Here is a 24951-nt window from a genome sequence, read left to right as displayed (position 1 = left end):
AGGGGTCCCAGGAGGGGGCAGTCAGGGGACAAGGAGCAGGGGGAGGGGCAGGGGCGGGGCTAGGGCAGGACGGGGGCGGGGCTCCTCCCGTCCTCTTTTTCGCTTGCTGAAATATGGTAACCCTAGTTGGATAGGGTGGTTGGGGGCAGTCAGGGGACAGGGAACGGGGGGGGAGGAGGGGGAAGAGGAGAGAGGGGAGGTCGGATAGGGGGTGGGGGCTGGGCCACGCAGTCCTCAGGCCAAAAAGTTTGCCCGCCCCTGCTCCAGCACATCCAGCTCCTAACTCACCTTCTATGGAGCTGTTTGAAAAATGAATGAAAATTAGTGAAAGGTCTGAGTTGTCCAAACTCGGATCATATCCCAGAGCGACCCTCAAACTTCCAACCCTAAACCCAGGAGAGAGCCACAACCTCCCCTCCTCCCACACCTCAGCCCAGTGATCCAAACCACTGTGCCCCTTAGCAGGAAAGTCTGCTCCAGCTGTGCAAACAAGTCCCCAGCCTGCTCCCCCGGACACTCTGCGGAGCTGGGCTTGCTAGTTCCGCTTCATACCTTGAGGCAGAAAGCCTTCTTAGCAGCCCATCGCCGGGTCATTCGCCTGCAATAGGGTGGCGGTAACGTGTACTGGATGCCCAGCTGTTTGCACGTCTGCTCAAAAGTCTCATAGCGGGTGCGACGCAGGTACTTGAGCAGTTTCTTCCGGCAATCCATGGCCATCAGCATGCGGCGCCGGTTACTTTTGTCCTGGAGAGGATTTCACATTCCGGAGCTGCAGTCAGACTGCAATTCCTTCCCGATACGCAGTTCTCAGCAGCCCGGGTTATTATGAACGGGGACCCAGTCAGGTTCAGAGTAATATTTTAAGAACCGTTTTCTTGAAATGATATAACCGGCACCTCAGATTTTTATACGAAAATTTGAAAAGTCGAATGGCATTTTGCATTCGATTTACAATTTTTCTGCTAGAAGGTTAGTTTCAATGTGTGTATTCCCTTTTACTGCCTTTTACACCTTCCTCAGCACTAGCATAAACTACAATGGCCAGGTGCCAAAGACTGCAGGGGAAGTCTCGCTGGCTAAAACCTCTGCTTCCATTTACATGGATTGTTCCACAAATCCTACAGAAGCATTTGGGACCAGTTTGACCCGGCAGGGTCCATTGGTTCGTCCTTTGCAAAGGAGGTTGGATAATTCAACCATGTTATTAGGGGGAATCTCTGGCTTCAGGGCAGAAGAACTTCCTGCAGGGGTCAGAAGCAACCCCCTCCCCACACTATATGCACAACTCTTGCACACTCTCAGCCAAGGACATGTCAAGTGTTTCTGTTTTCCGCTGAAACATAAGGTACAACTGCTGCTACAGGCTGGATATTGGACTAGTTGGACCCCAGTCCAGGATAACAGCCCTTATCTTCTCAGACCATGTCTACGCTACAAAATTAAGTCAACCTAACTTACGCCAGAAGGAAATGGGTTTCTAGCTGACATACATAAATATAAAATGTTAAATAACAAACACAGGAAAAGCCTATCTGCACTAGCAGCATGATTTAGTTTAGCTGTTGATTCAAATGCACCTAGTCAGTGGCTTCCTGCTCCAGGAACATATTTGGACAAATTTCAATCTTTGAAAATGTAACTGTGATCCACAGATTCTCCAGTCAGGTGCACCAAAACTCAAAGCAACGAACTATTGCCTACAGTATCCTCCAGCTTCAAACGCTACCAGTGACCTCACTGCTTTAGAAGGGAGGAGATACAGACATTTAAACTAGGTTCGACGGGGACAGGTGAGCAAAGCCCACAGGTAAGTGGGGAACATGGAGACCGGGGAGATGGGTCGGAAACAAGAGGGAGTGTGGGCTATATTGGCAGAGAGAAAGGAGAGTCAGGACAAAACTGGGAGGAAAGATCAAACCAGTATCTTAGATGCCTATATACAAATGCGAGAAGTATGGGGAATAAGCAGGAAGAACTGGAAGTGCTAATAAATAAATACAACTATGACATTGTTGGCATCACTGAAACTTGGTGGGATAATACACATGATTGGAATGTTGGTGTGGATGGGTACAGCTTGCTCAGGAAGGATAGACAGGGGAAAAAGGGAGGAGGTGTTGCCTTATATATTAAAAATGTACACACTTGGACTGAGGTAGAGATGGACATAGGAGACGGAAGTGTTGAGATTCTCTGGGTTAGGCTTAAAGGGGCAAAAAACAAGGGAGATGTCATGCTAGGAGTCTACTACAGGCCACCTAACCAGGTGGAAGAGGCTTTTTTCAAGCAACTAACAAAATCATCCAAAGCCCAAGATTTGGTGGTGATGGGGGACTTCAACTATCCGGATATATGTTGGGAAAATAACACAGCGGGGCACAGACTATCCAACAAATTCCTGGACTGCATTGGAGACAACTTTTTATTTCAGAAGGTTGAAAAAGCTACTGGGGGGAAGCTGTTCTAGACTTGATTTTAACAAATAGGGAGGAACTCGTTGAGAATTTGAAAGTAGAAGGCAGCCTGGGTGAAAGTGATCATGAAATCATAGAGTTTGCAATTCTAAGAAAGGGTAGAAGGGAGAACAGCAAAATAGAGACAATGGATTTCAGGAAGGCAGATTTTGGGAAGCTCAGAGAGCTGATAGGTAAGGTCCCATGGGAATCAAGACTGAGGGGAAAAACAACTGAGGAGAGTTGGCAGTTTTTCAAAGGGACACTATTAAGGGCCCAAAAGCAAGCTATTCCGCTGGTTAGGAAAGATAGAAAATGTGGCAAAAGACCACCTTGGCTTAACCACGAGATCTTGCACGATCTAAAAAATAAAAAGGAGTCATATAAAAAATGGAAACTAGGACAGATTACAAAGGATGAATATAGGCAAACAACACAGGAATGCAGGGGCAAGATTAGAAAGGCAAAGGCACAAAATGAACTCAAACTAGCTACGGGAATAAAAGGAAACAAGAAGACTTTTTATCAATACATTAGAAGCAAGAGGAAGACCAAAGACAGGGTAGGCCCACTGCTTAGTGAAGAGGGAGAAACAGTAACAGGAAACTTGGAAATGGCAGAGATGCTTAATGACTTCTTTGTTTTGGTCTTCACCGAGAAGTCTGAAGGAATGCCTAACATAGTGAATACTAATGGGAAGGGGGTAGGTTTAGCGGATAAAATAAAAAAAGAACAAGTTAAAAATCACTTAGAAAAGTTAGATGCCTGCAAGTCACCTGGGCCTGATGAAATGCATCCTAGAATACTCAAGGAGCTAATAGAGGAGGTATCTGAGCCTCTAGCTATTATCTTTGGAAAGTCATGGGAGACGGGAGAGATTCCAGAAGACTGGAAAAGGGCAAATATAGTGCCCATCTATAAAAAGGGAAATAAAAACAACCCAGGTAACTACAGACCAGTTAGTTTAACTTCTGTGCCAGGGAAGATAATGGAGCAAGTAATTAAGGAAATCATCTGCAAACACTTGGAAGGTGGTAAGGTGATAGGGAACAGCCAGCATGGATTTGTGAAGAACAAATCATGTCAAACCAATCTGATAGCTTTCTTTGATAGGATAACGAGCCTTGTGGATAAGGGTGAAGCGGTGGATGTGGTATACCTAGACTTTAGTAAGGCATTTGATACGGTCTCGCATGATATTCTTATCGATAAACTAGGCAAATACAATTTAGATGGGGCTACTATAAGGTGGGTGCATAACTGGCTGGATAACCGTACTCAGAGAGTTGTTATTAATGGTTCCCAATCCTGCTGGAAAGGCGTAACGAGTGGGGTACCGCAGGGGTCTGTTTTGGGACCGGCTCTGTTCAATATCTTCATCAATGACTTAGATATTGGCATAGAAAGTACGCTTATTAAGTTTGCGGATGATACCAAACTGGGAGGGATCGCAACTACTTTGGAGGACAGGGTCATAATTCAAAATGATCTGGACAAATTGGAGAAATGGTCTGAGTTAAACAGGATGAAGTTTAACAAAGACAAATGCAAAGTGCTCCACTTAGGAAGGAAAAATCAATTTCACACATACAGAATGGGAAAAGACTGTCTAGGAAGGAGTACGGCAGAAAGGGATCTAGGGGTTATAGTGGACCACAAGCTAAATATGAGTCAACAGTGTGATGCTGTTGCAAAAAAAGCAAACATGATTCTGGGATGCATTAACAGGTGTGTTGTGAGCAAGACACGAGAAGTCATTCTTCCGCTCTACTCTGCTCTGGTTAGGCCTCAGCTGGAGTATTGTGTCCAGTTCTGGGCGCCGCATTTTAAAAAAGATGTGGAGAAATTAGAAAGGGTCCAAAGAAGAGCAACAAGAATGATTAAAGGTCTTGAGAACATGACCTATGAAGGAAGGCTGAAAGAACTGGGTTTGTTTAGTTTGGAAAAGAGAAGATTGAGAGGGGACATGATAGCAGTTTTCAGGTATCTAAAAGGGTGTCATAAGGAGGAGGGAGAGAACTTGTTCACCTTAGCCTCTAAGGATAGAACCAGAAACAATGGGTTTAAACTGCAGCAAGGGAGGTCTAGGTTGGACATTAGGAAAAAGTTCCTAACTGTCAGGGTGGTTAAACACTGGAACAAATTGCCTAGGGAGGTTGTGGAATCTCCGTCTCTGGAGATATTTAAGAGTAGGTTAGATAAATGTCTATCAGGGATGGTCTAGACAGTATTTGGTCCTGCCATGCGGGCAGGGGACTGGACTCGATGACCTCTCGAGGTCCCTTCCAGTCCTATAATCTATGAATCTATGAATTTTAAAAACTGAATTAGGATCTTTCTCACAATTCAAAGCCTCTAAGTCTGAACCAAAGTACAAGACCTTCTGGCTGGTCTCAAATTTGTAGATTACATATCTAATGAGAATTACCTTGGGGTGCTTCTGCAGGTGCTCCTGGTGAGTTTGAATCTTGGCAGTTAAAATAGCAGCTATAAAAGAAACAAGAGATTGCATAAAAGCAGCAATGCGTTCTCGGACACGGATGTTTTCTCAGGCTTCTGACACACTACAGTGGATACATTTTGGGTATCAGATTTGCAAAGAACTTTGGGCATTTGTACAGAATTTCTAAAAAAAAAAAAAAAAAAAAAGGCAAAACAAATCTTCAAAATTAAACACCCAAAACCTAAACATCAGTTTAAAATTATTTTGAAATTGTGTATTATGTATTAAGATTATTTTAACAACAATCGAGAGCCTGCCTTTACAGCTGAAATGCCTGCTGTCCTGCTTAACTGCTGACGGTTTTATAGTCACTCTGCTCCACTTGGTGTCAATCTCAGAGGACTAGGAAGAAGCCCAGTCTGTTTAACAATACAGGGCTATATTCAAATCGGTCGCGTACCCACTGCCCCCTACCAATATACATCAGACATGGCCTGTAGGGATTGCCTCTCGAGGTGAGAAGTTCAGTTTCCTTTGCCAATTCAGCCTTCGTGCTGAAACTGCCAGCTGCAGTGGTTTGTGTGATGTGGATGCTTGGAATTGGTTAACCCACACATTGCCTTTGGGGTGTGCGGCACTTCCGCATTGTAACTGGAAAGGCTCCTAGCAGACATTTGTAATGGAAAGCATTGGAAGGAAGGAGGAGGATACTGTGAACTTTCTAGCACTTTGACTAAGCTTGGCGAGGCAAATCTCTTTTTTCCAGATGGGGAAAGAGGGGACAATGGGTGCCAGATTCAGTGTGGAGCTTTAACACAGGGTCGCGTGTTTGGAAGTATTCAGGCTACACCCTGTCAAATGAATGATCATGCAGCAGCCTGACCCCTGCCTCTGCACCCATCCTTTGGGGTTTCATTAAACAATTGGTATGTGTACAGAAAGGAGTTTTATTTCTAAACGCAACAGTGACCTTTCAAAAGCCACAATTCCTGTCATGCACGCCCTCCCCAGAGTATTGCTTCATTCTGATGGGCATGGGACATCACAGTTGCAGAAACAGTGGAGGAAAAAACAGAAGAAGCATATTACTGGAAAAGTATTGCAGCAACATCAACAGCTGCAGAGGAATCCTCCATCCCAGGTCTCTGAAGTACAGAGCTACCAGAACGTCTCTCTATGCAGCAGCCACAGGCACTCATTAGAAAAATTCAAACCGCTCCCTTTGCCAGTGGATAAGCATGTTACATCTGTCACACTCCCAGACCCTGAGGGTCCCCCCAGTGCCCTACTGCAGGTGAAACATCTTCCCAGTGTTCCCACAAAGGTGGCTCTTGTAGTTCTCACAGGAGCCTTGGTAAAATGATAGGGGAAACAGCTGGATTAAAGCAAAGAGATGCGCTCCATTGAGGATTTCCCTCTGGCTCTTGGACTTACCTTGTACCTCGAAGGAACCGGTGTCACTGGGAGTCCTCCTAACCTTCTCTATCAACTGCTGCGTCTTTATCTTCACTTTCTCCCTCTGTGGGCAACAGACAGAAACCAAGGCCCTCAGCTTTGTTATTTGGGGATTATTCTAGATGCAAGACACCCCACTGCCTCAAAGCACTGACACCAACCCAACACGCCCAGAGGAAGTGTGCGGAAAAGCCAAGTATTTTATGAATGGCTTTGCTCAATGCATGAGCTTCTTCAGCCAGCAAAGAGTGTAGGGAAAGGCAGCCACTGAGTGTCAGAGTACAGCAAGGAAGAATTCAGGAAGTTCTCAGCTGTAAGCACTAGAAAGACTATTTTTAGGCCTGAAGTCAAGGAACCCCCTTTCTTAAGACACACACAGATGTGGAAAGAAAGGTGCCTGCTCACACTCAAACGCCTTTGTGCCCTTTAGCTGACATGCTCAGAGAGTCATCCAGCCCTGCTGGAATGCACGTCTCCCCTTCAGAACCTTGGCAGTTTCTCTCTAACTAGCTGAAGAGATTTGCTATTAAGCAACACCAGCCTAGGCTTGAAAGGATTAGACTTTTATTGGTAAAAGTCGGTAAAGATTGGTATCACTGTACATTCACACACACAAACTGATGAAGAAATATTTCCATCGATAACTGTCAACATTTACAAATAGGCAAGATAAGAAAAATGCTGCATGAGAACTTATTAGAGTTTGATTTAAGGATATTTACTTTGTATATTTTGACATGTGATGATGACAATGTGCGTTTTAAAGGTTATAAAGCTTTAACTTTTTGAATCTCAACGTCTAGTCGTTAAATAATTATGGTCTGACCCCCCCATAATTTCCTGCAACTATGAAAAATTAAATACAAAAATGCTTAAAAATAAACATTGATATTATGCATAAAATTATATAAAAAGAATTAAATTCCTCCAAGTCTAACCACAAGTTAATGTATTTTGCCACCTCACAAGGGTAGTAATACTAAACCAGGGGTTCTCAGACTTTTGAACTGGTGACCCCTTTCACATAGCAATCCTCTGAGTGCGACCCCCCTTATACACTAAAAACACTTTTGTATATATTTAACACCATTATAAATGCTGGAGGCAAAGCGGGGTTTGGGGTGGAGACTGACAGCTCGGGACCCCATGAGGGGTCCCGACCCCCAGTTTGAGAACCCCTGTACTAAACGCTTCCCTGGTATTAATATTTGAGCAGCACTTAGACATTTAACAGTTTGCAGGATTGACCATGATCACACCAAAGCGCTCCCAGCTCCTGCCTGCATGATGAAGGACCAGGAACTGGGCCCGGTCTCTCTCAGTGCAGTTGGAGAACTCCACGTTATCTGCATGTGTCCTATTCTGGTTGTACATTTCTGAATGTAGATACTAAGCAGCTCCATGGGATGAGGGCCTTCTCTTGTCTTTGATGTGCCTGCATTTTGGGGCACTTGAAAAATAGTAATGAAACCACGTTTTAAATGAATTTTGACAGTGTATCATTTTCTAGAATAAGCCGATATCATTTGCTGGCACTCAACAGCCCTATGGTTCTTTCTGTGATTCTTCTAGCATTTTCTCACTTCTTTTAATATATGTAAAATACATGTATGTGCTATTATTTTTTACTAGTATAAATGAGAATTTTTTGGTGAATTTCAGGTGTGTTTTGAGTTAATTACCAACAGATCAGGGTGAGTTATTAACTACCAGGTTTGAAGTCACTTGGCAAAACTAACAAACCAGAAGTAGTAAATTATGAAATAATTTTGAGCATATAGACAGATCTCACAGAGACATTGCCACCCAAAGTTTCAGCGTTTACACAAGCAGAAAGACACTAACCTGGCTGGCCATTTCCAGAGACAATAGCCTTTTCACTACATCATCAACCCTGCAGAGAGATCAGAGATTGATTGATAAAACAAAGCAGAAAATGCAATGTATTTATTTTGTTTTTAACTCTGAAGGTTGATTTAGATTTTCAGAACAGATTAGCATTTCTGTAAATGTTTCAAAGAGCTTTAAAATAGAGTAGGTTAGGCTTTCTACCAATAAAAAGTAATAAGGAAATCAGGCCATTTCTTGCATTCATTAAAAGAAATCACTGCTAAGAGTAGAGGCAGTATGTAGCTTTTTGTTTTAATTGGATACTAGGATTGAAATGTTTCAATTCACTATGAAGTACTGATACTTCCAAAACCTACATGATGTGCAATCTGAATGCTGAAGATTAGCTTTCCGAGAACATTCAAAGACAAAATGATTCCTATTAGAGGCCATGATCCTTCAAACTATATCTGTGCAGCATCCCCCCAGAGTCTGTGCGATTCCACATGGGCAAGAGAGTCCAGCCACACACATGCAGTTGGGCCCAAATTTCAGAAGTGACCACTAATTTTGAGACACCTCAAGGCCTGATTTCTAGAAATATTAGGAACCCACAGGTTCCTCCTCTGGGTGCCCAGCATTTCTGAAAATCAGACCCCAAGGCATCTCAAGTTGGGCACCCAGAAAGTAAGGTATCCCTAAGGACAGGATGCAGAGAGAAAATTTCTAGACATCATTAATGACTCCTTGGAGTAGCTAGTCCTGGAACCCACAAGGAGAGAGGCAATTCTTGATTGAGTCCTAAGTGCAGCACAGGATCTGTTCCAAGAGGTGAATGTAGCTGAACCAATCAGTAACAGTGACCATAATGTAATTGAATTAACATCCATGTAGGGGGGAAAATACCAAAGAAACCCACCACAGTAGCATTTAACTTCAAAAAGGAGAACTACACAAAACGGAAAAGCTAGATAAGTGGAAATTAAAAGGAACTTTTCTTGTGACTACAAGAGTGAAAGGTGTGCAAGCTGCATGGAAACTATTTAAAAACACCATGCTAGAGGATCAAACTAAACGTGTACCCCAGATAAAAAACAAACACTAAGACGACCAAAAAAATGCCCTGATAGTTAAACAACAGCATAAAAGAGGCAGTTAGAGACAAAGACATCCTTTAAAAATTGGAAGTCAAATCCTACCGCGGAAAACAGAAAGGAATGAACTCTGGCAAGTCAAGTGTAAAAGTATAATTAGGCAGGCCAAAAAAGAATTTGAAGAGCAACTAGCAAAAGACAAAAATAGCAAAACATTTTGAAGTACACCAGAAGCAGGAAGCCTGCCAAACATCCAATGGAGCCACTGGACCTTGAGGTGCACTCAAGACAGACAAAGCCATTGCAGAGAAGCTAAATAAATTCTTTGTATTGCTCTTCACTGCAGAGGATGTGAGGGAGATTCCCATACCTGATGCATGCTTTTTAGGTGACAAATCTGAGGAACTGTCCAAGACTGAGGTGTCAATAGAGGAGGTTTTGGAACAAATTGATAAATTAAACAGTAATAAGTCATCAGGACCAGATGATATTCACCCAAGTGTTCTCACATATGAAACTGCAGAACTACTAACTGTGGTATGTAACCTATCACTTAAATCAGCCTCTGGACCAGATAGCTGGAGGATAGCTAATGTAATGCTAGTAAGCCTAACTTCAGTATCAGGCAAACTGGTTGAAACTAGAGTAAAAGACAGAAAGATCAGACATGTAGACTAACACAATATGTTGGGGAAGAGTCAACACCGCTTTTGTAAAGGGAAAATGCCTCACCAATCTATAAGAATTCTTTAAGGGTGTCAGTAAACATGTGGACCAGGGGGATACAGTGAATGTCCAGTACCTGGACTTTCAGAAAGGCTCCGATGAGGTCCCTCTCCAAAGGGTCTTAACCAAACTAAGCAGTCATGGGATAAAAGGGAAGATCCTCTCATGGATCAGTAACTGGTTAAAAGACAGGAAACAAAGGGTAGGAATAAATGGTCAGTTTTCAGAATGGAGAGAGGTAAATAGTGGTGTCCCCCAGGGGTCTGTACTACTACCAGTGTTGTTCAACATATTCATAAATGATCTGGAAAAAGAGGTAAACAGTGAGGTAGCAAAGTTTGCAGACGATACAAGAATTACAAAGGGATCTCACAGAACTCAGTGACTGGGCAACAAAATGACAGATGAAATTAAATGTTGATAACTGCAAAGTAATGCACAGTGGAAAACAATACCAACTATATATACAAAATGATGGGGTCTAAATTAGCTGTTACCACTCAAGAAAGAGATCTTGAAGTCATCCTGGATAGTTCTCTGAAAACATCCACTCAATGTGCAGTTACAGTCAAAAAAGCTAACAGAATGCTAGGAACCATTAGGAAAGAGATAAGACAGAAAATATAATAATACCACTATCTAAATCCATGGTATACCCACACCTTGAAAACGGTGTGCAGTTCTGGTCATCCCATCTCAGAAAATATATATTAGAAGTGGAAAAAGTGCAGAGAGAGGCAACAAAAAAGATTAGGGGTATGGAACAGCTTCTGTATGAGGAACAATTAAAAAGACTGGGACTGTTCAGCTTCGAAAAGAGACAAGTAACGGGGGATACGATACAGATCTATAAAATCATGAGTGGTGTGGAGAAAGTGATTAAGGAAGAGCTATTTACCTCTTCACATAACACAAGAACTAGGGGTCATTCAATGAAATTAGTAGGCAGCAAGTTTAAACAAACACAAGGAAGTACTTTGCACAACACACAGTTAACTTGTGTAACTTGTTGCCATGGGATGTTGTGAAGGCCAAAAGTATAACTGGGTTAAAAAAAGAACTAGATAAGTTCACGGAGAAAGGTCTATCAATAGCTATTAGAGTTGTGCCCCTGACCATCTTGGCTACGCTCTGGGTGTCCCTAAACATCTGACGGCCAGAAGCTGGGGCTGGACGACAGGGGATGGACCACCCTGTTCTGTTCATTCCCTCTGGACTGGCCACAGTCCCTCTGATCTAGTATAGCTATTCTTAAGTTCCGATGTTCTTATAACCAGTGGTCACTTCTGCAAATTTCAGACTCTTACCCATTATTTCAAAACGTCTGCAGTTCTCTCTAGATAAATGACTGTACATTGTTATGTAAGTGCTATCAGTATTACAGCTACCGCTTTCTGTGGTTAGATGTCTTTAATAATTAAATCTCTGAAGTGAGTAAGCATCCCCCCCTTCCCCTGCCTCTGGAACATACTTATCTATTATTGGGACATTGGCATAATCTTTCTTCAGCATGGTAGGAGGAAGGTCATCCAGATGGCTGGGGAGCACTACAAAGAAAAGATCAACATGTGGGGAACAGCATATCAAATCAGGGCTGTCTCACACCCTAGAGAATTTGGAGGGGGAATGGATCAGAGGGACATAATTCAAGAGAAAAGAGGGGATGGATCTTTCAATTGTGAAGGGCAAACCAAGAAAGCAGTTTTGAATTGAACTTGAGGGTGGATACGACAGGTGATGGGAGTTGATATGATCCCACTTCCTGGCTTCTGTATTCTGGATTTAGGTTCTGATCCAAACCCACTGAGATGAATGCAAATGCTCCTGTTGACTTCAGCGAGCATTCCCTGTGTATTCGAGAAATGACAGTCCAATTAAGGTTTCTGACCAACCCAGCATGCTTGCTGTCTGAAAATTGTTTTTAGGATTTCTGGAGCATGATTTAAATGATCAAATCCCCCCCCCCCCCCCTCCAATGTCTAATAACACTTTTAGGGTGCAATCCCCCCCCGCAAATTGGTGATAATGTTATTAAGAATAAAACATTGTGAAATGTGCTCGAAATCCAGTCTCTACCGTACCTTGCTTCCTCTTTTTGACAGGCCTGGCATAACCTCTGGCTGTCTGAACAAGCGGGCTATAAACTTCATGGAAGAAAGCAAAGATTTACTAGACACATAAATACATTTTCTCTATATGCTGAGAGAGTTGGTAAGAATATACTCAATAGAACGTAAATAAGTTTGTATTGGGAGATTGCCTTTAGAGCACCCTCTGCCTGGGCTCCTGCGTGAGCTCTCTAGGTCTGTGTCAGAGGCACTAGAGAACATATTTTAAGCGGATGTTTGATTGCACCATAATCCAAGGATGCTGCATGTCCAGAGACGCAGGGCGTCTGAAGGAGAGCGCTCTCAATAGCAGGCTCCTGCTGACGTTGTCCATTACTGAGCATTACAGGACCTGCAATTCACCCTCTACTCACTACAACTCAGTGCAGCAGCTCCCCAGGCTGTTAAAGCAATTGTCCCAGATGATCACAGTAACACTCTGGCTGTACTAACCAGCACCTGTCACTTCCTAGTCACGTGTGTCACCAACACCCCGTAAAATGTAGTCTGTAGGAGGTCTGGAGCAGCTCAAGCTCCATGGCGGGACAGAGAAGGGGCAAATAGGAGACCAGCAGCAATGGTCTATCGGCACAGAAGCTTATCTCGGAGGTTGAGGCAGGAATCGGCTGAAGTAGCTGGTAACCAAGCCTGTGGCACCAATACTGGTGCTTGTGCGCGTGCTTGGACGCATACCACAGTGCCCGGGCATCAAGCATCCCTGGCAGCCAACTAAGAAGCCATTGACCCAGCATTTCCCCCCTGCATGGAAGGCTCCTGGCTTTACAGGTCCTCACCTATCCCAACCTGTTAACACTCTAGTATCCTCTGCACCTTGGGATCCGGCATTCACGCAGCCCTGGGGCCTCAAGTACCCCTGACTCCCCCCAGGGACCAGCACCCACCCTTGGGCCCAATCTCCCAGCTGCAGGACTCTGCGCTTCCCCCATCACCTTAGTCCCGGCAGGGAGCCCGCACAGCATTCCCCCCAACCACCTCACATCCCAAAACTCCACCAGCACCCCCCCACTCCGCACAGTCCTCAGCCAACTGCTGCCGAACCTCCCCTTACTGCCATGGCCTTTAACTCCCGCAGTTCCCCCCGCCAGCTCGGAGCTCCCCACCCCTCCTCTTCCTTCCCCCCAGCTACCCCCTCTTCCCCCATCTTCTTCCTCCCCACCCCTTTCCCCCCATCTCCCTGCTCCTCCTCCCGACCCCTCTTCCTTCCCCCCAGCTCCCTGACCCTCCTCCCCTAAACCCCTTACTTCCTCCAGCTACCCACCCCTCCTCCTGACCCCCCTCCCTTCCCCCCATCCCCCTTCTTCTTCCTCCCCATCCCCTTCCCCCCGGCTTCTCCTCCCAACCCCTTTCCTTCCCCCCAGCTCCCTGACCCCCTTCCTTCCTCCAGCTGCCCACCCCTCCTCCTGACCCCCCCATCCCTTCCCCCAGCTCCCTGCCCCCTCTTCCTTCCCCCCAGCTCCCCATCCTTCCCCCATCTTCTTCCTCCCCACCCCCTTCCCCCCAGCTCCCTGACCCTCCTCCCGACCCCCCTCCCTTCCCCCAGCTCCCGCCTCCTCTCCTCAGTTACCCACTCCTCCTCTTCCTCCTCCTTCCCCGCCCCTCTTCCTTCCCCCCAGCTCCCCACAACCTCCAGCCCCCTCCTCCCCGGTCTCCCCCCGACCCTCCCCGGGCCCCTCCGCCACGTGCGGGCCTCTCTCTCCCGAACCCCGCAGGCCGCCTCACCCGAGCGCCCGGCTCCCGGCTCCTGCAGGCGGAGGGCCCCGCTGACCCCCCTGCTCCAGCCGGGGCCTGGCAGGCGGCAGCTCCGGGCCCAGCCCAGCGCCCCGCGGAGCCCCAGCAGCAGCATCTCCCCTGCCCTAGCGCCCGGCTGGCATGGGCGCCGCCATTTTGGGACAGACCCAGCCAACCGATCGCCGAGCTCATCGATCGAAGGCTGGGCTGGCGTTAGCCTGGCTGGGCTGGGCTGGGCTCAGGGTGGGGCAGCTTTGCCCAGGTTAGCAGGGTCATGCCTGGCCCAGTCCTCTCGTGGCTCCGAGCCCTGCTGGGGTGTGTCGGGGCAGCAGGGCCTGCCAGCCCCTCTCGAGTGCACCCCGCAGGGATGGGCCTGGCTGCCTGCCCCTTTCTCGCAGGGTGGGTGCCTGTAGCCCGTGTCTGGGGGAGGCAGGCCGGGTGTCCTGGTTTGCCCCTCTCCGGGCGTGGTGTTGTCTGCTGTCACACGCTGCTCCACTCCCAGCAGCGTGGTGTAGGCGAGGTCGTGCCCGCGGGCGCTCGCCAGAATGGCGTTCTGTGTGCGGTGTGACCTCACACACAGTGTGCGTGCCAGTTCACCCTGGTAGGGGCAGGGACAACCGAAGGGATGTGCTGTGACCTGGGGATGTGGCAGTGGCCATTCTGCCCCCGGCTCTCTGGCCGTGTCCATTTCCCAATAGTGCTAGCACAAGCAGCCCAGCGGGGTTTGGCACCTGTAAGCTGTGGAGCTGTGCCCAGAGAGTTGATTAAAGTGACCCAAAACCAGCTTCTTCAAAACCAAGCAGTATTTATTCACCCAAAGGTACAAAGCACCTAGAGTAAAAGATAAAAACCATAAAGGTCTATGCACGTATTTTCCCTTCTCTACACATTTATCTTTCCTTGCAAGTTTGGGTAGGTTCCATTCAGCCCACTTACTCTGGCTCTGGGCTGGGAGAAGCAGACTCCTAGCATCCCCGTCAGCACTCCCTGACACCTTCTGGGCAGCCCCTGACAACCCCCCTTCTTTCCTTGGCCCACATCTTTATGGTTTAGTACCCCCTTTGGTGCATGGCAAAGCCTGGGAATGAGTAGACTAGTTAGAGCCAGGCCGGGGTCTTCCCCCAGAACCCTGGGCATTCTCTGTGAGACTACCTGTTCTTTGCCATTGTTCTGTTTCCTGTCAGTTTCCCCTTCGATTTAACTCTGTGCGGTCAGGCAGGATAACATCATGCAGGAAAACTGAGCTACACGTGGGATTTATAAAGAATAGTGCACGTCACTCCCTCTTGCCTTCTAGTCACAAGGGTTTGTTTTCCTCCATCACATTTAGTTTGTGGGAGTTCAGTGAAGGTGCCAGGCAGGCATGGCTGCTGCATTCAAAGGCCATCCTGACAGTGAGGCAGGAGGGGCCCCAAAGGAACGAGGGGCATGAACAGGGTTACATGTGCAGGGGAGGAGTGCCCATGGGAGACTCTGTGCAGAGCCCCTGGCAGGAGAGGTGCCCAAATGGGGATGGGATGGGCAGCAGCAGATTCCTCCATAGTGTGTTTTCAGACTCCATCAGTGCACTGATGGGTTCACCTCTGAGGACGAGCAGGAGGTTCAGGTTCCTTGCCCCAGTCAGTCCTCAGCCTTGCTACTGTGACTGCCAACAAGAGGGAAATGCCACTGGGAACGGAAGTGAGACCCTCCCCCCATTCATTTCCCCAGGGGGCTGCTGAAGAGCCACCAGATTGTACGGACGCTGAGTCGCCGTGGAGCCAGGGCCTGTGCAACCCATTAGGGGGGCGACGACCGCAGAGGTATTTTGGCGGCGGGACCTTCTGCTGCCTCTGTGGGGGGCGGCATTTCGGGGCGGGACCTTCCGCCACCTAGGGTGGCCGAAAAGCTGGCGGCACTCCTGCGTGGAGCTGGCTTGAATTGGAACTGGCCCATCCCAGGGCCTGTGAGCTGGGGAAGCCTTTGAATAGGATGGCACGTAAACCTCGGCAATCAAATAAGGATTGCATCGTGGCTAAGTGGTGGCCTTTGCAGCAGGCAAGAATTCAGGGTTCCGAGCTGCAGTGGAGTTATCAGACGATTACTACACCTGTTCTTGCAGGATGAAGACCTCCTCAGCATGGCTGGCAACCACTTGCATGTCCTCCTGGGTGCTCCACGCACCCTCCCTGTGTCACCCTTGTCAACTTTGCTTCGAGGCTCATGGTCTGAACAACGCCAAACTTTCAAAGTAAAACTTAGAGAAGAGCAGCCAAAGTTCACACTGAAATGCGAGTGTCACTTGGTTTCAACACCAAACGTTTTAAACGCCCCAGGGTTATGCAAAGCTGGGAGAGTGGCGTCTATAACGGAAGCTGAGCCAGGTGGGTTTGGGGTGGGTTCAGGTTTCCTAATGTGAGTTTCACAGAAGCAAAGACAAGGTTGATTTCCTGCTGCCCTGTGTCTTATGCAGCCATTTACCCCAGTGCACAGTGGGAGTGAATTGATTTGATGGTGTTTCACACTCACATTGCACAGGGTAACTGATGGCACGTGGAGCAGAGAAATAGAGAGCCCAGCCAGCAAATCTCTTTTCTCCCCTTGCTTTGCAAGTATCTTAATAATGATGATTTTTAAAGTCAGGCACCTGTGGCTAACAGGCCCTGTTCACCCTTGGTGTCATGTCACTTCTCAGACTCTTAGAGATGACATAAAGTGCTTTGAACTTTGAGCTGTGATCTGCCTGCTCCAGCACAGAACTGCTGCTGGCCTGCACAGTGTGAACATGCCGGGGCCTGGCTTGCCTCTCGTGTCCCTTCCAGAAAACCAGCCTTTTGCAGGAGCGCTGGACTTTGAACATCACCTAGGGCCTGATTTCCAGAAGTGCGGAGCACCCTCAGCTCTCACTGACTTCAGCTGGGTTTGGGGGCTCTCAGGAGATCAGGTCCATACTGTGTGCTCCCCCTGCCCTTTCCAGCAGCTAGATCAGGCCTGGCTTGGAGACGAATAACACCAATGATAGGATGGGCCGATATATCACTCCTGCAGTAGCCCTGGAAGGAACAGAACCCCCCGACCCGCTGCCAATCTGCCCGTGAGAGGAGAGCAAGAGGTGATAGAACCATTGCAGCATCACAGAAACAAATACACACACCTGGCAAACACTGAATTTCAGAACGTTACAACGACGTGTTCAAAGGAAACAAACCAAGGTAACATAAAAAACAACCCCATAAAGGGAAACCTTCCCTCTGAATGGTATACTACAAACAGAGCCGGAGTCGGGGCGGCTGCTGGGGCAACACATACAGGTTTGGAATGGTTACATGGCTGTACAACACTTTACTTGTGAAGTATCTCCAGTCCCCACCGCCACATAACAACAGTGCTATTGGCAGCCCGGTCCACCACCCAACAGTCCCATCCAGTGCAATGTTCACAGCAACCGAGAGAACTGCACACATGCCGAGGCACAGCACACCCAACAAATGGCTCAATTCAAAATCCTTAAAGGAAATAACCCTACTGCTAATGAGTGGAGGTCAGGTGCAGCTTGAGAAACCATTGCCTCGCAGGGTGAGCAGGGATCACTACTGGCTATATTAATGCTTGACAGCTGCTAATGCTGCCGTGAGGCGAGCAGACCAATAACTTCCTGAGCTGACAGTCAGGGTGAGCAAAATGGCTCAGCGTAAAGAAGGATCGACTCTACTCGCTGCCCAAACCCCGACACTGGGGGAGTTTTGAACAAGCCTTAAGAAGCTGCATTTCATCCTCTGGGCTTCTCAGGGTGAGCTGGGGGTGGGTTTGCGGCAGTGCAGCTTACCCCGCAGCTCCCAGTGCCCAGCCGACTCCTTCTGAAGTGTCGGAAAGTCGCTGCGCTCCAGCTCCGACGCCAGCCCAATCGATTCAAAAGGGAAACAGGCTAGTGGCGGTTCCAGTGCTGGGCTGGTAGGCCAGGAGACTCAACGCCTTAATTTACCTGCCATCTACGGTACTGCCTCCCTGTAATGCTGTGGTATTTGAGCACCTCACAATCCTGTAGGCATTTATCCCAATGACACACCGGGAGGCCGGATGGTGCTTTCAGATGGGGAGCCAAGGCCTAGCGGGACGAAGGGTATGTCTACATTACATACGCAGCATGGGGTCTGACTCAGGTTTGAGCCCAAGTCCCCCTTCTATCCACACACAAATCAGTCTGACTTGGGGGTCAGCCAGCGCTCAGGACCTGGGTCCTGCTGGGGGGAGTCAGAGTCCAAGTCCTGCTGAGAGTCAGGTCCAAGCCCTGTCATTTGGCAGCATGGATGCAGGCCAAGCCCCAGTTCCGAGTCAGAACGGCTGCGTCGTGCGGTATGGACCCGTTAGCACGGCTGTGAGACCTGGGGCCGGCAATTGTAAACCCAGGTTTGCAATGCAGTGTAGATGCTCAAGTGAAGGCTTGGAACCAACGAGTCCACAAGCCCAGGTCCCACAGCCCTGGGTTTACACTCCAGAGTAAACAGACCCTTTGTGACATGCCCTAGGTCACATAGGAGTGAGGATGGGCACCTAGCCCAGGTCTACCCCATCCTAGGCTAGCCTCTAAATGTGGGATCATCCTGGCCCCCAGCCTGAGCAGCCTCCGGGCACGCGTTTCTCACAGCACCCCAACCTCTTGGCTGGAGGTCCCACCTTGCAGGCTGACCGGGGAGTTCATTATCCCTTTTGGTAACACGGTCCCACTTGGACACCCAGTTCATTTCACACGCCAACCCCTAGAGACCCAGCCAAGGGCCCGACTTGTGGTCACTACGGACCTAGGTTAGGTTTGAACTGGTGGCCTAGCAGTAAACAGCTCAGCGGCTTAGTACCCATCCCCTGGCCGCAGACATCTCTTGCTGTGCTGACTCAGGGGAACAAGTGAGCATGGAAAGAAGCAAATAAATAGCATAACATTAACTTGGGGTTTCGAAAGTGCAGTGAAGTTTCTCAGCTACCCATCTCTGTGAGGGCCATGTAGAGCCGTGGCTTGGTCCTTGCCAGAGAACCCCAGGGAGCAGGATAATGAGCTTAGAAGACTGTTCATTGACATTTCCTTAGACGATAGGGAGCTTTATAAAGTCTTTAGCCAAGTCTGCGGGGCTCCCTCCCTACCAGGGCAGCACTGGGGATAGTAGCTGCAGAAAGGAGACAGCTGCAGAGCAAATGTGGACTCCAGAGCCTGCAGCCTCTGCATGGGCCCTGCACGCAGCTGATGTTCTGTTTTCAGGGATGCCCCCGTCCTTCCTCTCTGCATCATAGCCACCTTCCCTCAGCTGCAGATGGGTGCAGCTCCTTTGGGAAGTCAGCACTGCCCTGAGCGCTGGCCAGCGGGGCTGCCTGGGATGCTCTCTCCCTCCATAGGGCTCTCTGCAGCATTCCCAGCCCCGCCGGCCTGGGGAGAAAGAGACTAGAGGAGCTTTCGGGGAAGGCACTCAGGGCCTGATTGTGTGGGCTGCAGAGCACGCTGCCCTCACTGAAGTCCAGAGCAGACAGCACCCAGCTCCTCACTGCCCTGAGCAGGATCTGGTCGTGAGCTTCCAGCCCCTGCCAGCCAGGGAGCCCGACTCCATATTCCTGCAGGGCGGTGGGATGCACCATCCCTGGGCGGCCGGCCAGCCCTCTGCCTCCCCGAGGCTCAAGTCACGCCAATGCTTTGAGAGTATGTGGTGCAAATGCAAACAGCAGCTTGGTGCCTATTCCATGGAGGTTTGGGTATGGGGCGGGGGGGTGAGGCTGGCCAGGAGAGATGCATGTCTGTTTGAGCCGCCCATTCTCCTGGCCTCCGCAAGGCGCTAGAATCTCTGGAAGTCATGCAGGTCCTCGGCCCCCTCGATTTTCAGACCCTGCAGCAGGGGGAAGTCGATCAGCGGCCCCTCCAGGAAGGTCTCATCCTCCTGGGAACTCTGGCAGTGCAGCCCTGCCTGTGGGGTCCCGTGGAACCACAGGTTCTCATAAGGCTTGGGGCTGGGCGTCGACTCGCTCAACAGGGGCTGAGTGGAGTCGGACCGGATGTAGAGGGGAGATGGGACGTGCTGCTGCTGGCCCCTGTAGCCTTCTGCAACTACCTTGGCGTACTGGACGGCCCCAGCACCGTTGACGTAGGAGCCCGGCCTCGCCTCTCCCGGAGCTCTGCTGCCACTTGGCAGGCCGGAGCTGCTGGGGTGGATGTAGGATTTGGGGAGGGTCGGGAAGCTGCCAGCAGTTGCTGGGACAGGGTCCTTCTTCCCCCAGAGCGGTGCCTTCTTCTCGGCTCTTTTTTCGAGCACTGTGATGTCAGAAATGGTCACCAGGCCAGGCTCCCTCGCACTGGTTGTCTGGAGAGTCTCCTAGGAAACAGGCGTTTGCTCAGGGAATGCCAGACTGATAGTGGTGAGGTGCGTAGCTTCGGCCCCACCAGCCCCGCTGCAGGGCACAGCCCTCTCCTGACGGCTACCCTCTCCCCTATCGCCCCTTCTCAGCCCCATGGAGGGGGGACACTCTCTGCAGCACCTGCTCACCCCAGCCTTGCCCAGCCCAACTGCTGTGCAAGCCCCCCCGCCCTCGTCCTGCCCCTCTCCTGCCAGGCTCTGTGTTCTCAGCCCCACTGCAGGGCCCAGAAGTGGCGCTAAGCGGGGCCTAATCCTGCAGGGCGCTGAGTAAGTCAGTGTTGGGCATTTTGCAGGATCAGGCCCCATGCTTTGCCAGTTGAGCTGTTTGCTATCTCTGACTGCCCACCAGGGCCGAGCCTGCTACCAGGCCCTACTGGCAGATATGAAGCCAGCTGCTGACCCAGCTGCTAGGAGGGCAGGGGTAGTTTCTCTTCTGTTCCACTCTGGTGCTTAACCCCTGCCCATCACTGTGGTGTCTGGCCTTCTCACCAGGGCACGGTACCATCTCCCAGCCAGGTGCTCAACTGGTGAGGGGTGACTCAATATTGTGCTATGGAGTCAGCAGTGATGGGGGAGGACTGGCACCTGCCAGACCCTTTCTTACCTGCTGTAGGTCGGCTGGCACCCACTTGCCGAGGCTGCTGTTAGCTGGGTCCGGGACGCTGGGCCAGAACTGATTCTTCACCCTGTTGGTCACATAACAGAAGCTCAATGAGAGGCCAGGGGGATGCTTAATGACAGGGCTGCTGGCCGATCGCTCCGTCAGGGCTTGGGTTCTTGGGGGGATTGGCAGAGACGCAGCTGGCAGGGTGAAATCCAGGGCTTGGGGCTGTGTTTGTGCAGCACCCAGCAGCAGGGGGTCCTGATCCCTGGCAGAGACCTCTGGGGGCTTTCATATCACAATATAAATAATAACTGGAGGCAGTGCAGTTGCCCCAGGGATGTGTTTGGCTCAGTGCCCTTTGCTGCACCTGTCTGAGCCTGCTGGTCCTGCCTCTGTTCAGACACCCACTGATTCGCCCCAGCGGGGGATCTGGCCTGGTGTGAAAAGCACAAAGCTCCCATACTTGTGAGATGTGAGTGTCCCTAAGCCTAAGGGGGAGGAAATGTCTGCCCAGCCCTGTGACTCCAGCCCCCTCCGTTGTCTGGACAGAGATCGGTGCCCGCGCGTGGCACAGAAGGGAAGCACAGGTCACAGCTGCATCATGGAAGGCTAAGTGGCTAATAACGCGCTGCCAAGCCCATGGAGAGCTGCTGATCCCCGGGCACTCACCTCCGATTCTTCAGGAAGCAGACGATGAATAATACGAGCAAGACACACAAGAAGCCAAAGAACAGGAGGAGATACTGGATTTCTTTCCCATCTGGAAAAGAGACAGGAACTGGGTTATTCCAAAAACTCAGCCCTTTGCATGAGGGAGTGAGGTAGGTGGCATGGCGTGACCTGAGCATTCCCCCGAGGTAGGTGGGGGTTGGGCAACAAAAATAATTAGGGGTATGGAACGACTGCCATATGAGGAGCGATGAATAAGACGGGGACTTTTCAGCTAGGAAAAGAGACAACTAAAGGGGGATAGGATAGAGGTCTATAAAATCATGGCTGGTGTGGAGAAAGTAAATCAGGAAGTATTATTTACTCCTTTTCAGAACAGAAGAACTAGGGGTCACCAAATGAAAATAGGCAGCAGGTTTAAAACAAACAAAAGGAAGTATTTTTTCACACAATGCACAGTCAACCAGTGGAACTCCTTGCCAGAGGATGTGGTGAAGGCCAAGACTATAACAAGGTTCAAAAAAGTATTAGATAAGTTCATGGAGGATCAGTCCATCAATGCCTATTAGTCAGGATGGGCAGGGATAGTGTCCGTAGCCTCTGTTTGCCAGATGCTGGGAATGGGCAACAGGGGATGGATAACAGGATGATTTCCTGCTCTGTTCATTCCCTCTGGGGCACCTGGCATTGGCCCCTGTCGGAAGACAGGATACTGGACTAGATGGGCCTTTGGTCTGACCCAATCTGGCTGTTCTCATGTTCTTATGATCCTGGGGTGCTTTGTGCTAAGCAGCTGGAGTGGACCCAGGAATTAGTCCCAGTGCCTCAGCAACCCCCATGTGCTCCCCTGCCACCTAGGGAGGGGCCAAGTCACATGCAGCTTGGGATCCAGCTGTCCCTAGAGTTCATGTGTACATGTTGTGTGCGTGTGTGTGCACAAGCCTGTCTGTGTGCACATGTGTGTGTGTGTTTGTGTGTGCACGTATGAGGGGTGTGGGTCCAGGGCTATCTCCTCCCCCACCTGCCACCTGGGCCACATAGCGCCTCTGATCACCGCTTTGGGCCCATCCCAAGCGCCGTGGGGTTCCCAAGCAGACCAAGCCCACGGCCTTACCCAGCGCCAGGGTCACCAGCGTCAGGGTTGTGCTGTTGGTGCTGCCGGCTGCTGTGGACGCCATTATGTGCACTTTGTACATCGTCGACGGCAGCAGGCCCCTGATGGTGAAGGTGGTGAAGGAGGTGTTCACAACGGCACCTAGGAAGCAGGTATGGCTATTAGTGACCCTGAGCTCCCAATCCCGCCGTGCACTCACACCGCTTACAGACCCGTTCCTAGTCCTGGCATCACCTCCAGGAGCTAAATCTAGAGCCTGCGCTGGGGCAGTGGTCACCGGCACGAGTGGGTCTGACTGGAATCGAGCGCCCACCTCCTCAACAAAAGACAGGACAACAACAGGGAAGGGGGGAGGGGACGGTGATGAGGGAGAAGAGAAAATAAAAAGCTGATCCCACAACGTCACCCCCTTAAACTCTCTCTCCCCACACACTTCCCAGACCTATAGTACAGCCCCCGACATACACACACCTACACCCCTAGAGGAAGGATGGGCACTAGCCTGGGACTCAGGAGAGTTGGGATCAATTCACTGCTCTGCCACCGATGGCTTATGTGACCACGCGTAGGTCATTTAGCCTCTCCGGCCAGATTTGCAAAGGGATTTGAGCACCATAGGATGCAGGTAGGAACCTAATGGGATATTCACAGATTCATAGATTCCAAGGCCAGAGGGACCATTGTGATCATCTAGTCTGACCCCCTGTACAAGACAGGCCAGAGACCTGTCCCACAATAATTCCTAGGGAAGATCTGTTAAAAAAACAGCCTATCTTGATTTAAAACTTGCCAGTGATGGAGAATCCACCAGGACCCTTGGTAAATTGTTCTAATGGCTAATTACACTCACTGTTAAAAATGTGCACCTTATTTCCATGTCTGAATTTGTCTAGCATCAACTTCCAGCCATTGGATTCTTTTAGACCTTTCTCTGCTAGATTGAAGAGCTCGTTATTAAATACTTGTTTCCACGTAGATATTTATAAACTGCAATCAAGTTCCCCATAGCCTTCCTTTTGTTAAACTAAATAGATGGAGCTCCTTGACTCTGTCACTAGAAGCAGGTTTTCTAATCCTTTTCTGAACCCTCTCGACCCTTGTTGTTGTGTGGGGGATCACGCTTGGATTACTATCCATCCAGCCCATGGAAAAACGGTGCTGCAAAGCATTGGGCAGATTGACGAGGTCTTAGGTGCAATGCAAGGGTGGCAGTGACGCAGGCAAGACTTACGGAGCTCATCGTCGGCGGTGCTGGCCCAGAAGATGGTGTAGTTTGTGATGAAGCCGTTCTGCATCTCAATGGGGACTGGGTCCCAGCTGAGCTCGGCGTGGGACTTGCTGATGCTCTTGAGGTGGAATTTAGGGGCACGTGATGGAGCTGAAGTGGGAGAAGAACACGAAAGGTACAAAAAGCAGCCAAGGGCACTGCAGTGCAGGTTCCTATAGGCTCCCCAATATGGGCCGGAGAGCAAAGAGTCCTGGATAAGAGCAGGTATTCGTGACAAATCTGACTGCTTGGAGGTTGGGGAGCCCAGGACCCGCACACCTCTGCCACTGAATGCCCTGTGAGCAGTGGGCCAGATCCTCGTGCAGTATGTCAGTGGGGTTACACTGATTTGCCCCAGCTGAGCACCTCACCCAAGGACTCTGGTTGTCTTGTGGCTCTTGCATGGTGATCTCTTGCAGAAGATCGTTCTGCAGTTAACCCTCTGTTCTGCCAAATTCCACAGAGCCAGGAGACACTTTTCATAAGAGCAGGGGCTTGGCCCACTGCCCTGGGCTGGACTTTCAGCGCCCCCATTCATGTGTGCTGTTGGGCTGCCACCCTCCACCCCAGAGGTGGCTGCATTTCAGTCATGCTGCCTGGACCTAGTTTGTGAAGCAGTTTGGGGTCATTCAGGATGGGAGCTGCTATAGTAACACTTACCCTTCTCTTTTGAATAGGCTGCTGTGTGCAGGGGCAGCCCCACCATGTCCGCATACAAGGGGTACACGGAGATATTGTACAGCTGGAAAGGCTCAATATTTTCTGGAAGAGAAAACAAGAGGAGGTGATTAAACCAGCAGGGCTACAAGCACTGAGAGCCCTTTACTCAATCATCTGAAGCAGGGAGGGCGCCCTCTGCACTGCCAGCATCTCCAGTCAATCAGCGGGTCAGCTGACACATCAAATGTCTACTTCCCGTCATGTACCTGGTACATGAAGCAGCATCCAAGGGGTTTAATGGCACAGCATTGACATTATAGGCATGAAAACAAACCTTGGTATGTACAGAGTAACTGGAAGGGGGGGGTCGTAGGATGGATACAGAGCAGAGATGGGGGGGTCGGTGGA

General features: G+C 49.7%; 2 protein-coding genes across 3 annotated transcripts in view; both read right to left on the bottom strand.

The window, feature by feature from the left end:
- Positions 1–552: 552 nt before the first annotated feature.
- Positions 553–14036, bottom strand: MRPS15 (mitochondrial ribosomal protein S15; the record flags this gene model as incomplete). The annotated part of the gene is given in 7 exon segments (XM_034754126.1): positions 553–744; positions 4882–4940; positions 6331–6415; positions 8197–8245; positions 11473–11548; positions 12083–12145; positions 13850–14036. Coding segments are annotated over 7 exon segments (648 nt in total), but the record flags the coding sequence as incomplete, so codon positions are not given.
- A 629-nt stretch (positions 14037–14665) lies between these two features.
- Positions 14666–24951, bottom strand: part of CSF3R (colony stimulating factor 3 receptor) — a 23107-nt gene continuing 12821 nt past the window's right edge. For both annotated transcript variants that reach the window (XM_034754124.1, XM_034754123.1), the window contains exons 11-16: positions 24544–24645; positions 23848–23994; positions 22617–22757; positions 21503–21593; positions 20834–20915; positions 14666–20187 (exon numbers count right to left, since the gene is read on the bottom strand). In XM_034754124.1, the coding sequence (XP_034610015.1) occupies positions 19654–20187; positions 20834–20915; positions 21503–21593; positions 22617–22757; positions 23848–23994; positions 24544–24645 (1097 nt within the window). In that variant the 3' untranslated portion in view covers positions 14666–19653. The remainder of the gene's footprint in view (positions 20188–20833; positions 20916–21502; positions 21594–22616; positions 22758–23847; positions 23995–24543; positions 24646–24951) is intronic.

The sequence above is a fragment of the Trachemys scripta genome, chromosome 20 (assembly GCF_013100865.1).
Source record: "Trachemys scripta elegans isolate TJP31775 chromosome 20, CAS_Tse_1.0, whole genome shotgun sequence".
In the NCBI taxonomy this organism is placed as follows: Eukaryota; Metazoa; Chordata; order Testudines; family Emydidae; genus Trachemys; species Trachemys scripta.
This window is presented reverse-complemented; position numbering and strand designations above follow the sequence as displayed.